Below are 15319 nucleotides of genomic sequence, written 5' to 3'. Positions count from 1 at the left end.
ACCCACCGAACAGCCACGCCCACAAGTGTGGCCTTGACCACATGAGGCGGTGGATCGTCTGCCATGGTCCTGGAAGGAGGGGGTCAAAATCCTAGAGTACTGTGTCCTGGCAAGGACAGGGTTAAGTGGCCAGTTTGAAATTTCTCCCTCAGATCAGGCTGATAACCCATTGGAAGGGAGGAATGGTGACTTGATACTTTCTGAGGGTTAAGGGTGGAGCTCCAAGAGAGCACTGTCCAGGATGCGGGAGGCCCTGGGATCCACCCCCAGAAAAACCACACTCACACACACACACACACACACACACACACACACACACACACACAGAGCACACAGGTAGGGAGAGGAGGGGAGGCTGGAACTGGGTCTCTGGGATTGAAACTGAGCCCTACCCCTACCAGATTGCAGCCCAATCAGAATTTCAAATTGCACAACCAACCTTTACATAATCTTGAAGCAGTGCAGAATACTGATGCCTGGCTATGAAAGCCAAGCAGTCTGTTTAGCAGCATTGTCCGCACAGTATTTATTGAGGTCACACTTGTAATCTCTATACTGGGAAAGCTAAGGTAGGGCTGTGGAGAGTTCGAGGACAGCCTGGACTACACAGATAGAGTTCAGCCTGGGTTGCATAGGCAATCCTGGAATACAAAATAGGTTCCTGTCAAAGGACAAAAACAAGACAAACGAAATGGAAATATGTGTGTGTGTGTGTGTGTTTAAAGAAGGCATTGGGCTGGGGTCACTGCTTCTCTGTACACAGTAGGAGGATTGCCCAAAAATCAAGGTTGGCCTGAGCTTACCAGGTGAGTTCCAGGACAGTGTGGACTAAACTGTGAAATCCTGTCTGAGACACACCAAAAGCCAAGGGAATAGAAAGATGGCTCAGGGCTTGAGCACTGGCTACTCTTGCAGATGATCCAAACTCAGTTCCCAGAACCCACACGCAGGTTCACGATCACCTCTACAAGATCGGAGCCATCTTCTGGCCTCCACATGCATCACATACAGAGGTAGACATACACACACATATAGATACATGCACATATATGAAAACACTCATACATAAAATAAGGAAAAAGCTTTGTTTTGTTTTTCCAGTTTGGGTCTCACTATGTGGCTCTGGCTGTCCCAGAACTCATTATGTAGACCAGGCTAGGCTCCAGCTCAGATCCACCTGCGTCTGCCTCCAAGTGCAGAGATTAAAGGCGTGTGCCATCATGGCTGACAAGATTAAAAAAAAAAAAATCCCACGTAGCTCTGGAGTCCAGGGGGGCCTTAAACTCACAGTAATCCTCCCTTCTCTGCCCCTTTAGTGCTGGGATTAAAGGTGTGCGCTTCTACGGCTGGCATTTTAAAAGGTTTTGTTTGTTTTTTTTTTTAAATAATGAATACAGCTGAGTGGTAGTAGCACACGCCTTTAATCCCAGCACTCAGGAGACAGGCGGCAGGTGGATCTCTGTGAGTTTGAGGCCAGCCTCATCTACAGAGCAAGTTCCAGGACAGCCAGGACCACACAGAAACCCTGTCTCAAAAAAAAAAAAAAAAAAAAAAACAAAAAAAAACCAAAAAAAAACAAGCAAACAACAACAAAAAAAACCACACTTAGTGTTTTGCCTTCAAATAAAACTGATCCTGCACTCCTGCCTTGATTAAAAATGGCAGACGTGGTGGTGCACGCCCTTAACCCCGGCACTTTGGAGACAACAGTATCACCGTTCCGAAGCCAGTCCTTGTCTTTCAAAAATAAAATTAAAAAAAAGAAAATTAATTAGCTTGGTAAGACGAGCGCCTAGCTGTGCAAGTGCAGAGTAACAGGTCGCAAGGTTTGCGCCAAGGACACGCCCGGAAAGGACGCGATGACGTCACAGAGCTCGGAATGTCCGCGAGAAGTTGGGTGTTGTTTTCCTCTTCCCACCTTTCCCGGGAACTCCGCGGCCCCGCCCTCCAGTGACGTCAGAGGCCACGGCGGTCTATAAAAGCCGTGTTGCGGGCTGTTGCGGAGATTTATTTCAGTGCTCCACTGTGAAGGTTGCATGCAAAGCCCTGCGCGACTGCGCACCGCGGCGTCGGACACTGTGAGGCCTCACGTCCCCGAGCCACACGCCTGAGCGCGACATGAACGCGCCGGCCTTGCGAGACCATCGGACCCGCGACCGCTTTTGGCAGCCCGAGCCGGCGCTCCTGTCCCCGGGGTGACGCGCAGCCCGCCGGTGCGTGGGGCCGGGGCTCCGCGGGCTGGGCCGGGGCTCCGCGGGCTGGGCCGGGGCTCCGCGGGCCGGGCCGGGATGGGGCTCCGCGGGCCGGGCCGGGATGGGGCTCCGCGGGCCGGGCCGGGATGGGGCTCCGCGGGCCGGGCCGGGATGGGGCTCCGCGGGCCGGGCCGGGATGGGGCTCCGCGGGCCGGGCCGGGATGGGGCTCCGCGGGCCGGGCCGGGATGGGGCTCCGCGGGCCGGGCCGGGATGGGGCTCCGCGGGCCGGGCCGGGATGGGGCTCCGCGGGCCGGGCCGGGATGGGGCTCCGCGGGCCGGGCCGGGATGGGGCTCCGCGGGCCGGGCCGGGATGGGGCTCCGCGGGCCGGGCCGGGATGGGGCTCCGCGGGCCGGGCCGGGATGGGGCTCCGCGGGCCGGGCCGGGATGGGGCTCCGCGGGCCGGGCCGGGATGGGGCTCCGCGGGCCGGGCCGGGATGGGGCTCCGCGGGCCGGGCCGGGATGGGGCTCCGCGGGCCGGGCCGGGATGGGGCTCCGCGGGCCGGGCCGGGATGGGGCTCCGCGGGCCGGGCCGGGATGGGGCTCCGCGGGCCGGGCCGGGGCTCCGCGGGCCGGGCCGGGGCTCCGCGGGCCGGGCCGGGGCAGATGCTCGCTCGCTCGCTCGCTCTGGTCTGAGCCGCCTTGATGGCGTCTCTGGAAGGGACAACCGCAAAACCTGTCTAGAGCCGGGTAAAGGGAAGGGCTCCAGGAGGAGTGGCCTGGGGCCCGGACGTGGGCAGGAGGAGGTTTTAGGGGCGTGAACGCGTGCCTGGTGGGGAGAAAGCGCCTTAAGCCAGTTACCCGGTCTCAGGAGGGCTGGGCGGGGGTCTCTGACGGGGCGAAGAAACGGGGTTGTAGCCCCGAGGCCCCAGACTAGGAGGTGTGAGCAGTGCTGTTAGGAATTTGAGGCGTGGGTACTCGTGGTGTTGCTGTGACTATTTATGTTACCCGTGAGTCAAGGCTGTGGCATGATATTATTTCCAGAGTGGCTTCTAAACTATTTCCTCTTTTCCAGCTCAGACACATGGCCCCAAGCCCAAGACCCCAGCATACCCTGCTCTGGAGGGATGCCCACTCCTGCTACCTCCTGTCTCCACTGATGGGCTTTCTCAGCCGGGCCTGGAGCCGCCTGAGGAGCCCAGAAGCCCCAGAGCCCTGGCTGGCAGAAACGGTAACTGGAGCAGATCTGATAGAAGCGAAGGATCGGCCTGCAGCCGAGAACCATGTCCCTCGGGGGGAGGCTGAAGAAAGTGGAACTCTTGAAGAGGGTAAAGCCGCCCAAGGGCCCGGCCTTGATGTGCGGGGACTTTCAAGTGACGACACACACCCTGAGAAGCAAGGACACCAAGGCCCTAGAGAGCAGGGCAGTGGCCTGCCTAGACTACTGTCCCCCGGCCTGCAGGGTGGAGATAAGACCCTTGCAGAGGTGGTGGCCGCCAAGGAGAGAGTGACTGAGCTGGCTTATCCCACATCACACCCGGAGGGGGAGGGCTGCCCATCTGAGGAAGAGGAGAATGGAGGAGCTGTGAAAAGGGCTTTCCCAGACTCGGCTAACATATCTCCAGGACCCAAGCCCAGCACCTCTGTGTACTGCCCAGGGGAAGCAGAGCATCGAGCCACGGAGGGAAGAGGAACAGAAAATAAAGCTGACTCCCCCAGCTCTCCTTCAGGCTCCCACTCCAGAGCCAGGGAGCACTGCTCTAAGCAGGAGGGAGAGGCCGACCCAGAGCCACACAGGACAGGACAGGATGAACTGTGTCAGAGTGCAGAAGCTGAGGAAGAGGAAGGAGCTAAGGCTCCATCTTCGTGTGTGTCCAGTGGTGGGAACGCCTTCCTGAAGGCCTGGGTGTATCGCCCTGGAGAGGACGCCGAGGATGATGATGACAGTGACTGGGGATCAGCTGAGGAAGAGGAAGGAGCTGAGGCTCCATCTTCGTGTGTGTCCAGTGGTGGGAACGCCTTCCTGAAGGCCTGGGTGTATCGCCCTGGAGAGGACGCCGAGGATGATGATGACAGTGACTGGGGATCAGCTGAGGAAGAGGAAGGAGCTGAGGCTCCATCTTCGTGTGTGTCCAGTGGTGGGAACGCCTTCCTGAAGGCCTGGGTATATCGCCCTGGAGAGGACGCCGAGGATGATGACAGTGACTGGGGATCAGCTCAGACCGGTGTCACTCCCCATACAAGTGCCTTTCTCAAGGCCTGGGTCTGTCGGCCCGGAGAGGACACAGACGACGACACAGAAGATGACAACCCTGAGAATGTGGTCCCAGAAGATTCAGAGGCAGCGGACCCAAAGAGTCGCGGCCATCAGGCCCGGGGTTGTCTACCTGGAGAGACGTCAGAGGGAGTTGTGGAGCCCACCCTCTTCCAGGTGGCCTTCTACTTACCTGGAGAGAAGCCAGCACCGCCCTGGGCAGCTCCTAAGCTGCCCCTTCGGCTGCAAAGGAGGCTCTCAGCGTTCAGAGCCCCCATCAGGGGTCAGGATCCTGACACCCCTCTACGGACCACAAAGGTGAGTGGGTACCAGGAGCCTGATGGGGTCTTTCCTAAGGTCGTTTACGCTCAGGGATTGTACAGTGCTAGTACTGGACTTGCAATAGGGTCCCAGGCTGGTGTGTGTGTGTGTGTGTGTGTGTGTGTGTGTGTGTGTGTGTGTGATTTGTACAAAGGGCCTAGATTCTGGGTCAGGAGGAGGGGCCCCTTGGGACCTGAGAATTCCCGAAGGTGGACACTCCAGGGACCCATGTGTTGCATGTTGCAACTTCTTACATGGGAAGGTGTGTGTTGCAATCGCCTGTAAGAGGCAGGAAGAGAGACAATTGTGTGTGGCTCATGGTGGGCATGTGTCCAGTGAGTCAGAGGGACAGTCCCCATGGCAGGCAGGTGATTTCAAATAAGTTTTCTGGTGACTGACTTTTACTTCCTGCCTCTGCCCACCTTCCAGGTGCGTTTCTCTGAGAAACCCACAGTCCATTTCCTTGCTGTCTGGGCAGGGCCAGCCCAAGCTGCCCGACGTGGCCCCTGGGAGCAGCTTGCAAGAGATAGAAGCCGCTTTGCCCGCCGGATTGCCCAGGTGGAGGAGAAGCTAGGTCCTTACCTCACCCCTGCCTTCAGATCCAGAGCTTGGGCACGCCTAGGAAACACACCCCTTTCTCCAGCTTTCACACCTGCCCCTCCACAGCTGGGGCCTTGCTCCTCCTCTTCTGAGGCCACGCCCATGAGCCAATCTGTGACCACACCCTCTCCCCTTCCCAGTGAAGCTCCTCCATCCAGCCTGGACTTCGGTGGGAGGCGGGGTTAAGCCCAATTAATTTCCTGTTATTTATTTTTAATAAGAAATAAAGCCTTTTTGACTTACAGTGATCAAATCTTACGTGTGTATTGATGGTATCCTGCTGGTGTATTGTCAAGGGAGGCTAGACATTAGGTTTTGTTTTGTTTGTTTATTGATACAGGATTTCTCTGGTTTTAGAGGCTGTTCTGGAACAAGTTCTTGTAGACCAGGCTGGTCTCAAACTCACAGATCCACCTGCCTCTGCCACCAATGCCCAGCTAGAAATAGAGTTCCTTGCTCAGACTGCTGTAAAGTGACAGAACCAACCCCAGCAGTTCGAAGCTAGTCAGGGGGATTGGCTTGAGCTCAAGGCAGACAATAATAACCTAGAGGGCGGCTGGGGCGATGGCTCAATGGTTAGGAGCACTGGCTGCTCTTCAGAGGACCCGGGTTCGATTCCCAGCACCCATATGGCAGTTCACAACTGTAACTCAAGCTCCAGGGGATCTGACACCTTCCACACCAATGTACATAACATTTTTAAAAAAGGCTTTCAAAATAAGGGAGGGTGGTAGATACAAGAGTATGACAACGTGTATGAAATTGTCAAGATGAAGCCCATTATTTTGTACACTAACTAAAAAAATTAAAAGATTTATTAAAAGGCTAGGCCAGGCACAAAAGTGCATGCTTGTCATCCCAGTACTCGGGAGGCAGAAGCAAGAGGATCGGGTGTTCAAGGCCAGCCTCAGCTACCTTTCTGGAGACCAGATTGAGTATCGAAAAACCAAGGCCTAGTGTGAAGCTTTCTCCAAAGGCACAGGACAGAGCTGCTGAGGGATGGTATTTTATTCAGTTACTCACACGCCAGTTTCCCATCGAAACTGGATAAGCAGATGGCGAAGGCTTGGAGCGGGCAAAGAGGATATCGGAAATCCATAGTGAATATGTTTGGGGCCACGCGGCCGAACTGGAGCACCAAGTGGTCCGCTGATGAGCAAAATAGAAAATAGAACTTAAACTCCTGCCTCTACACCGCCACACAGCTGCACCCTCACCAATCTGGAAAACACAAGGAGCCCTAAAGACTACATCTCCCAACAGGCCTTGCGACAGCCAGGCTCCCGCCCTGCTTAGGAAATCGCCCATGGAGCAGTACTTCAGTGGCCGCTTTCCTCCCCCAAGCCAGGTCTTCGGGTGGCTAGGAGCTCACTCACGTTCATCGGGGTGAACAATCTGGAAGTTCTTGACCGAAGCCCGAGTGACGCGACCGTGAAAATTGAGCACGTAGGCGCCGCTCTCGTCGCTCCAAGATGGGGCCTTGTTCTGCAGTAAGAGCAGCCCGTGTCTAGCACCCTTTTGTAGGCGACTCAATATAGAATCCTGATCCTTGAAAATACAATAGGAGCATCATCGTTTGTTAGCCTGCGGGCAACCTGCTTTTTAGTCCAGATGCACATATTATATTAATTAATTAATTAGAGACAGAGTCCCAGGTGTGTATGCCTGTGTGTTTAGGGACAGGGTTTCTCTGTAGCCCAGGCTGGACTGTAGCTGGCTCTGTAGAGCCGGCTGGGACTGTAGTTTTTTTTGTTTTGTTTTGTTTTTTGTTTTTTTTCTTTTTTTCGATACAGGGTTTCTCTTTGTAACGGTCCTGGCTGTCCTGGAACTCACTTTTTTTTAACTAGGCTGACCTTGAGATCTCTGCCTCCGGAGTGCTGGGATTAAATGCGTGTGCCAGCAGCTGGCTTAGTAGGTATTTTATATTTTCATTTTGTGGCTGATCCATGATGTTCACCATCTAACTTTTGTTTATGGTTATGAATGGAAACCATAAAGCATTTTATCAAGGTTGTGGTGACTTGTCTGTGATAAAATACTGACTTAGACAAACACTGCCATTAGTTACTTGATTCTCATTTGTGAAGTTTCAAGACTGCATCAGAGTGCTGGACAGACAGAAGAAAAATCTTGCATCTCTTAGCTTTGGAATTTCTTATCTCCCTTCCCGGGGTGATTTCTGCATCTCCAGAAATAAATTTTACATATGCATTTATGCAAAATTTATTCACACACTATGAACAGATTTATAACCACACACAGGCCATTATGTATAATCTATTATACATACGTTGTTAGTCATAGTTTAAGAGTAGCCAAGCTTAAACTGGGAGGCGGTAGTACACGCCTTTAATTCCAGCACTTAGGTGGCAAAGAGGTGGGCGGATCTCTGTGAGTTCCAGGCCAACCTGGTCTACAGAGTGAGTTCCCCGGCAGCCAGGAAAGTCTTGGGAAAAAAAGAAAATCATTTTTTAGTTAAATGTAATAAAAGTGTGTCTGCATTTGTGGATTGAGTGTGTGTGGGTGCAGCAGTCTTCAAAGTCCAGAAGAGGACATCAGGTTCCCAGTACCCTGGAGCCACCTCACAAGGGTACTAGGAACCAACTCCAGAAATTGTTTTTTCTTTTGAGACAGGGTTTCTCTGTGTAGATCCAACTGTTTTGGAACTGGCTCTGTGGACCAGGCTGGCTTCAAATTTACAGATCTGCTTGCCTCCCAATGCTAGGATTTAAAAAAAAAAAAAACAAAAAAAAACAAAAAAGAAACTTTTTTTTTTTTTTAAAAAAAATACAAAGTCTCACTTTGTAGTCCTGGCTGTCCTGGAACTTGATATTTAGATGAGGCTGGCCTCCAACTCGAAAAGTCTGCTTTTCCTGTCCCTCTAGGAGAGCAATGCATGCTGACCCACCCTTAAAGACTCACATTTTGTGGCTGCACCCTCATTCTTTGCTTCCGGCTGTCCATTCCTGGAAGGATCACAGTCATTCTCCGAGGCCCCCTGAATCCCAAGACATTGGTCTCCTGGGAGGATTAATTAGATTATACCCCCGTTAGCTCCTTATGCTTTCTTACTGATCGGTGCCCCCATTTACCCCTGCCCTGCCAGGATACTTACATAACATACAACTCCCAGCTCCTCTCTGATACGGGCACTGTCTGGGATCCAGTAGTTCCGCTCCGGGTTCACCCCATTATCAAAGATGGTGAATTTCGTGCCCAAGACATTGGATCTGCCCCGGGAGGGCAGTGAACAGAGTAAAATAACCACCACAATAGTGATTTTTACTCTGTGTTAAGTGCTTTCTCAAACCCATCCTCTAAGGAAAAAAAAAAATCAGAGTCCCAGCCCTCTGGTGTCATTCTAGAATCCTACGTTGACTTTGGGAACTAACTCTCTTCCATCTACCAAGTAAGAATTCACACACTCTATAGACATCTTTCCCCACAGGCACTGAGAGGTCCCAGCCCTGCCTATCAAAAAAGCTAAACATCTTAAAATGCCAGCCTGTATCCAAAGCTTTCATGTTTTTTTCTTTCCCAGATGTGGAAGTACAACCTGAAGAACTACAAAAACCATCAGGCTTTAGTGCAGGTCTTGTGCTGTGCACTGCAGCCTATTGAGAAATGCAGTTCATTTGCCTGTGTTTCTCAGGGCTTCCTAGGAACGCCACATAACAATAATGCTTTGCCTACCTAACTTTGCCTACGAAGTTGTTCCCGTTGCGAGACATGTCTTTGGGATCCAGGGAGATGAGATAATTTGAGGTTTTGCTTCTTTTCCTTTTCCGCCCAGCCAGAAGGAAATGCTGCAAACCAGAGAAGATATGCCAGGATTGATTTCTGACACCTGTCTGAAGCCTGAACCCTGACACAGCTCTGGATACTGGAAAGACTATTTCTGGAGGAGATGGAGGCCACACTGGGAGGAGACTGGGCTTATGGAGGGGAATGTGGCTATAGAATTATAGATGGAAACACTTTGAGGGACCTCCCTAGTTTATGCTAGGATTGGGTGGGGTTTGACCACTAAGAAGACTCAGTTGGGAGGCCAAAAAGGGGGCTGGCTTATCTCAAGGCAGAGGGAGGTGTGGTAGGCGTGAACTCATTCTGGAATGAGGAAGGCTTGGCTATAGGCTAGAGAGGACTTAAGCTACTACCTTCTAAAAACTTTGAAGTTCTGAGGTGGACAGGGCTGAGAGCCGACAAGTCCTAACTATGTGACACCAGCCTGGGTCCAGAAAAGAAGTGTTTTTTGAGACAGGGTTTCCTTGTGTAGCCCCAGCTGTCCTGGAACTCACTCTGTAGACCAGGCTGGCCTCACAGAGATCTGCCTGCCTTTGCCTCCCAAGATGAAAGGAATGCACCACCACCACCCAGCCAGGAAAAAAAAAAAAAAAAAAATGTTGGAAGGGTCTCATGTTGTGGCCCTGGCTGTCCTGGAACTCATTATTTAGGACAGAGCTGCCTCCCTCTTCTTACCAAGTGTGGCGCCCACACCACCGCTTGAACTCAAGGCTGACCTTGCTGACTTTGCTCTCCCGATCCTGCCTGCCACCTCCCACTACATCTCACTCCAGAAATACTTAACCGTGTCCGAAAAGGGGAGAGACACGCTCCTCAAAGTGGGGGCTTGTCTCCCTTATCTGCCCCCTTCCTGTGTGCAGCCTCCCCACCAGCACGGGACTAGCGCGTACTGCCACTCCGTCCTCGGCCTCCAGGTAGAGGTAGTAGGAGGGGAACATGCCCTTGTCCATGCCGTGTTTGTTCCGGACGATGCGGCACTGCACCATGTGGTCTCGGGGTGCAGGGAGGAGCACATACGCGCCCATGTCCTCCCCGAGCCGAGGGCCTGGGGGGCGGGGCAGGGGGCCGGTCACGCTCCAACTATGGTCGCTTGTATCGCCATTGCCTTGCAAGGCTTCGGCTGCCACTGGGGCGTGGTCTGTCCCTGTGGACTCTGAGGCCTCTTTCTTCTCCAGATCTTCATCCTAGCTCAAGTGCAAATCAAAAGTTGACGGGCAGTCAGGCGTGGCCATGCAGACTGATTGGCTACTCTAGCTAAGGAATGACCCTTCAAGACCCATGGCGTCTCGTGAGTCAAGCGTGTCCACCCAACCAAGTTGGCACATCTGACGCAACCTCATCAGCTCCACAAACTGTGTGAGAGCATTACTCCGGAACATATAAACCCAGAGTGAGTGCCTGCCAAAACATGTCAGTGAAGTTGCTGGGGACATAACTGAGTAGTAGCCCCTGCCTAGAGTCCCTCAGTGAGGGACTTAGTGTGACCGACTCAGTGGTAAGGGCCCTTGCCTACCAAGCACGTGGTCATGTTGACTCTAAAATGACGCTCCCAAATCATGCTTTGTAGTCTCTATAAGTTGGCACCTGTCCATGGAATGTGGTTTTTTTTGGGGGGTGGGGGTTGGAGAGTCTCCTTATGTAGCCCAGACTGGCCTTGAACTCTGTCCCTGTCAACACCCTGACTGCAGGGGATGCAAGCGTGCACCACCATGCACAGACTGTCATCTTGGTTGTTGCTACTACATCCAATCAAAACACCCTGTAGACTGAGCTGCAGATTTTTAGAACCATCCTACCCCGATGTCAGAGGCTGGTGCTCTCGTTTCTACATTATTTTTCACTGTACTCTCTTCCACCTTGCAGGATGCCAAGTCTCCATAAATCCTATCAGGGTTCACTGCAGGGGCCGGACTGGGTGCCTTTTGTTCAACTGCTTCATCCTTGGATTCAACCTCTTCCTCTTCACTGATCCCTAAAGGGCAGACGCAGTTACAGGTCAGGACATCTGGGTCCTGCTTAGGGGAGGGTCATCTTTATCATCTCCATAAGAACCTTTCCCGCCTCCCACTAGCCACTCTGTGTGCTTCATTGCACGTGGGATGTGCGAGGACTAAACAACCTCCCGATCTTCTCGAGGATGCACAGGAAGAGTCTAGAGTCGGAGTCTCACTGAGTGGCTCTGGCTAGCCTGGAACTAGACTTCTAGACTGGGCTTGCTTTGAACAGAGATCGACCTGCCTTTGCTTCCAGTGTTAGAATTAAAGGCATATGTCACAATTCCTGGCCAAAAGTAAACAAATAACTTTAAAAACAAGCAAGTAAATTGGACTGGAGAGCCAGAGTAACAGTCAAGGGTACATTCTGCTCTTGTAGAGAACCTGAGTTTAGTTCCCAGCACTCAGTCTGATAGCTCACAATTGCATTTGACTCCAGCTCCAATGGGTCTGACTTCCTCTTCCAGCCTCTGTGGGAACTGCACTCACATTCACAAACACACACAAATGCACATACAGAACTAAAAAGTATTAAAATAATCTGAGCCAGGTGTGGTGGCACACACCTTTAATCCCAGCGCTTGGGAGGCAGAAGCAGGTGGATCTCTGAGTTCAAGGCTAGCCTGGTCTACAGAGTAAGTTCCAGAACAGCCAGGGCAACACAGTGAAACCCTATTTTGGAAAACCAAAATGAGAATAATAATTAATGAATAATAAATAATCTGGGTGTGGTGCAATACACCTTTAATCCTAGCAAACAAGGAGGCAGAGGCCAGTGGATCTCTACAAGTTCAAGGCCAGCCAGGGACACCTAAAGATTGACCCCATCCCTCCCAATATTAGTTAGGATAAATACATTTGCTGTGGTGATGGTTTTACACCTCAATACACTATAACAGGGACTAGACCTCCTGACAGATGAATGGGGAGTTATGATATCGCATACAAAGCTGTTAACCAAAATCTATCATACGAACCAGAGGCCAGATTTCACTCCCCTGTCCCTGAAATTACCGGGTCCTGGGGAGGCTAACCAGCCCCGGCGACGGTTTGCCAGATGTGTCTTGGGAGGTCGGGGGATGACAGGGATATCCTCCATGGTCACCTCCTCCACATCTGAATCTGAGCTGTCTGGGAGCCAGCATAGATGTCGGACAGCAGGGCCATTGCCCCGAGTATACACTAGAGAAAAGACGTTTCAGATTTAGGTGGCTCAGGACCTGACCCCAGTGTCTGGAGGAGAAGGGTGGGACGCGGAACTTGTAAGGGTACCTGTCCCTCTGGGTGACAGGAGAGGCGCCCGCTCGCCACTGCCATCTCCAACACAGCTCATGGTGACCAAGGCACCGTGGGCCCCCGAGGGCAGATGAGCCTGTGGTACGGTCTCCTGGAGGAAAGGGCTCCCACCACCTGGGAGAAGAGCAGAGGGGCCTGTTCTTAAAAGCTCTACCCAATGAGGCAGAAAACCCTGCACCTCATAGCTCCCCAAAATCCCAAACAAAAACTAGGTAGTAAGGCCTGGGCTGGGTGCGCGTCTCCCTAGGTTTCCACGCTTATTACCACAGAAAAAGCAACGTCAACTCCCGCACTAGCAGAAGAGTGGTAACTTCTGTCTTTGGGCTGTCCGGGTCCCTTCAGGCTCTACCAGGTTCTGACAAACCCAGGCACTGGATTCTTTTGGGTCTGGCCCTCCAGTTGCTCTAAACCCTGCCTGGGAACCGTCACAGGACCGGGTAATCAATCTCAAGGGCCCAGCTTTATTGGAATGGCTCCTAAGAACTCCACAGCCCAATCGATCCTCTGCCCAAGGATCCCCTTGGCCCCACCCCCGTTCCCTCATAAAGCCCCACACTCAAGTCCCACCCCTATCCCCTACCATAAACTCCCCGCTCTGAAGCAATTAGGCTCCGCCAGTCCAATTAAGACACTTCCTGGCCTCTATAGGTCAGTCTCTCCATCCACCAAGTTCCTGCCCTGGGCCCCACCCTCCAGTGTTTACTAGGTTGCCCCGCACCCCAGCACCCATAAATCCCTTCAGTCAGACCGAGTCCCCAGCCGCTGTCACTCTGGAAGCGATCGTCCCCACGCCTTGGTCGCCGGTGCCTCAGGGAAGCGTCAGGATTGGCCTGAACCATGAGGGGCTCCTGGCGCTTCCTGCGCTGCTTCTTCTCAAATAGCTGTCGCTGCACAATCAAAAGGGAGTGTGTGGTGGGCATGGAAACCAGACGGCGTGCAGGGGCGTACCCTTCCGCGTTGGGGTCCCAGATTCCCCAGATGGGATCTACTTCCACCTCCTCCTCCAAGACCTAGGAGTCCAGCCTTCTAGAATTTTTGTTCCTTAAACATTTCCTCAGCCCGGGCTGCCCTCTGGGCAGAGGCGCGAGGATCGCGATTTCCAAGCCTTCCTAGACAATTTGGTGAGGCCGTTTCAAAATACAGAGGCGGTGTAAAGGCTCACGCCTGCAGTAAGTCCAGAAATATCAGTCAGAGGATGGGAGCAAATTCCAGGTCAGCACAGGCTACAGAGCGACTGATTAGGACCTGAGAGGTGGCTTTGAGAAAGCTGCTTGCCATTCCATCAACCCTGATAACCCGAGTTCAAGCCCTAGGATCTACACTGTCAACGGCGAGAGCCCACTCCTGCAAATTTGTCTCAGCATACATGTGATGTCGTGGCGTGCGCGTCCTCTGCCCCCAAATAAGTGTAATTCAAAAACAAAAACGGAGCACAGTGGCTCACAATTGTAATTCCAGCACCCAAGATGCATGCTTGAGGCCAGCCTGGGCTAGGCAACAAGGTCCTATCTCAAAATGAAGCTGAATTCCTACTTTCTCTTTTCCTAACTCCAGAACCTGAAGTTCAGAGAAATCGAACATAGGATTGGGGTCTCTGAGCAACCTTCTGGGAGGGTTGGGGAGATGAAGGAGTGGGATTCCCTGCCATACCTGTTGTTCCAGCTTCTGCAGCCTCACACCGGAGAATTCATCCTCCAAGGCCCTGAGAGAAACACAGGCTGTTGACCAAAGCCAGCAGGGCAGCCCCTCCCCTTGACTAACTTGGTGCTGAGCGCCAGTGATGTCATAGTAAGTGCAGGACCTGAGATTTCTAGATCAGTTATGACGCTCTTTCTCCAAGCCCCTCCCCTTTTAGGACCCAAGCAGAGAGACCCCAGGCTCGCTATCTCGGGAGACTCAGGGGTCCGGGTCCCAAGCCCCTTCCTCTCGGAGACCTAAGCATCTTCACTGGGGCCCCTTTCAAGGGACGCGGGAGTCCAGGTCCCCAGCGCCTTCCTACAGAGTTGATGGCGGTGAGCCTGAGGACAAAGTTTGAGTCCAAAGCTGTGCGTATCTCTGCGGTGCGCATCTAGGCTGTCCCTCCCCCAACCCTGCTGCCCATTAGGGTCCCTACTCACTCTTTCTTCCACGGTTCATTTTCCTGAGACATTCTAGAGGATTAGGAAGGCATAGTCAAGATCTACATCCCACGTCTTGACAGAGACCGCCCTCCAGTCCCTGATATCTGCCTTCATTTTTCTTTCGAACCCTAGCAACCCAAATCCCAATTCCCGCCTGAACTTAGTAGCCTGTGTCCAGCTTTAAGCAGTGTAGGGAGCACAGAAATCCAGTTCTCTACCAAGAACTAAGGCTTGTCCTGCTTCTATTCTAAGTATTGGGACTCGAGGCTTAGAGTCACAGATCCCAAGCCTTCAGCATCCACCTGTCTGGAATCCCAGAGGTGCCCACCCATCCCTAGTGCCAGCTTGGATCTCAGGGCTTTGCCGCGATGCGGGAACTCTAAACCTAGCCGGACACTCGGCAGAAGGGATTCCCACAGAGACTTGCCCTCTTCTTGGCCCTCTTGGCCCCTCACGGTCCATGTCCAACAGAGTAATGCCTCCAGGCCACTCAAGCAGACAGATCTCTTGTTCTGGGGGTTCTGAATTGGAACCACCAAGTCAACGTTCCTTAAAGGGACCAAGAGTATCCATCTAGAAATATAGAGCATTGGAGAAATTTATAAAATCAAGGTTTAAGGCTTATGCCTGTAATTCTAGGACATGGGAGGTTGAGACAAGAGTGCCAGGAAAATCAGTTCGGCGGGGTGGCACATGCCTTAATCCCAGCCCTTGAGAGGCAGAGACAGGCAGATCTCTA

At 52.9% G+C, this 15319-nt stretch overlaps 2 protein-coding genes across 2 annotated transcripts; one reads left to right on the top strand and one right to left on the bottom strand.

Moving 5' to 3' along the window:
• Positions 1–2051: 2051 nt before the first annotated feature.
• On the top strand, positions 2052–5610 carry Ppp1r15a (protein phosphatase 1 regulatory subunit 15A). Its single transcript, XM_051174338.1, has 3 exons — positions 2052–2213; positions 3267–4763; positions 5196–5610. Exons 2-3 carry the CDS (start codon positions 3276–3278, stop codon positions 5550–5552), a joined length of 1845 nt encoding a protein of 614 aa, XP_051030295.1. The 5' UTR covers positions 2052–2213; positions 3267–3275; the 3' UTR covers positions 5553–5610.
• Positions 5611–6349: 739 nt separating this feature from the next.
• Tulp2 (TUB like protein 2) lies at positions 6350–14642 on the bottom strand. Its single transcript, XM_051174380.1, has 12 exons — positions 14578–14642; positions 14111–14162; positions 13209–13347; positions 12437–12574; positions 12179–12346; positions 10967–11142; positions 10061–10354; positions 9060–9172; positions 8482–8596; positions 8289–8387; positions 6743–6914; positions 6350–6515 (listed from the first exon to the last, which is right to left on the bottom strand). Exons 1-12 carry the CDS (start codon positions 14607–14609, stop codon positions 6382–6384), a joined length of 1632 nt encoding a protein of 543 aa, XP_051030337.1. The 5' UTR covers positions 14610–14642; the 3' UTR covers positions 6350–6381.
• Between the last annotated feature and the right edge of the window lie 677 nt (positions 14643–15319).

Source organism: Phodopus roborovskii, unplaced genomic scaffold (genome assembly GCF_943737965.1).
Source record: "Phodopus roborovskii unplaced genomic scaffold, PHOROB, whole genome shotgun sequence".
In the NCBI taxonomy this organism is placed as follows: Eukaryota; Metazoa; Chordata; class Mammalia; order Rodentia; family Cricetidae; genus Phodopus; species Phodopus roborovskii.
The sequence above is the reverse complement of the archived record's forward strand: the minus strand, read 5'-3'. Positions and strand labels throughout refer to the sequence as shown.

Bases quoted from the DNA above. Each gene is read 5' to 3' on its own strand.
- Ppp1r15a (XM_051174338.1), top strand. From the start codon at position 3,276: ATGGCCCCAAGCCCAAGACCCCAGCATACCCTGCTCTGGAGGGATGCC. The intron at 4,764-5,195 runs GTGAGTGGGTAC...CCCACCTTCCAG, and splicing joins CCCCTCTACGGACCACAAAG to GTGCGTTTCTCTGAGAAACC.
- Tulp2 (XM_051174380.1), bottom strand. From the start codon at position 14,609: ATGTCTCAGGAAAATGAACCGTGGAAGAAAGA. The intron at 14,163-14,577 runs GTGAGTAGGGAC...TGTTTCTCTCAG, and splicing joins AATGAACCGTGGAAGAAAGA to GGCCTTGGAGGATGAATTCT. The intron at 13,348-14,110 runs GTATGGCAGGGA...TTGATTGTGCAG, and splicing joins TGCAGAAGCTGGAACAACAG to CGACAGCTATTTGAGAAGAA.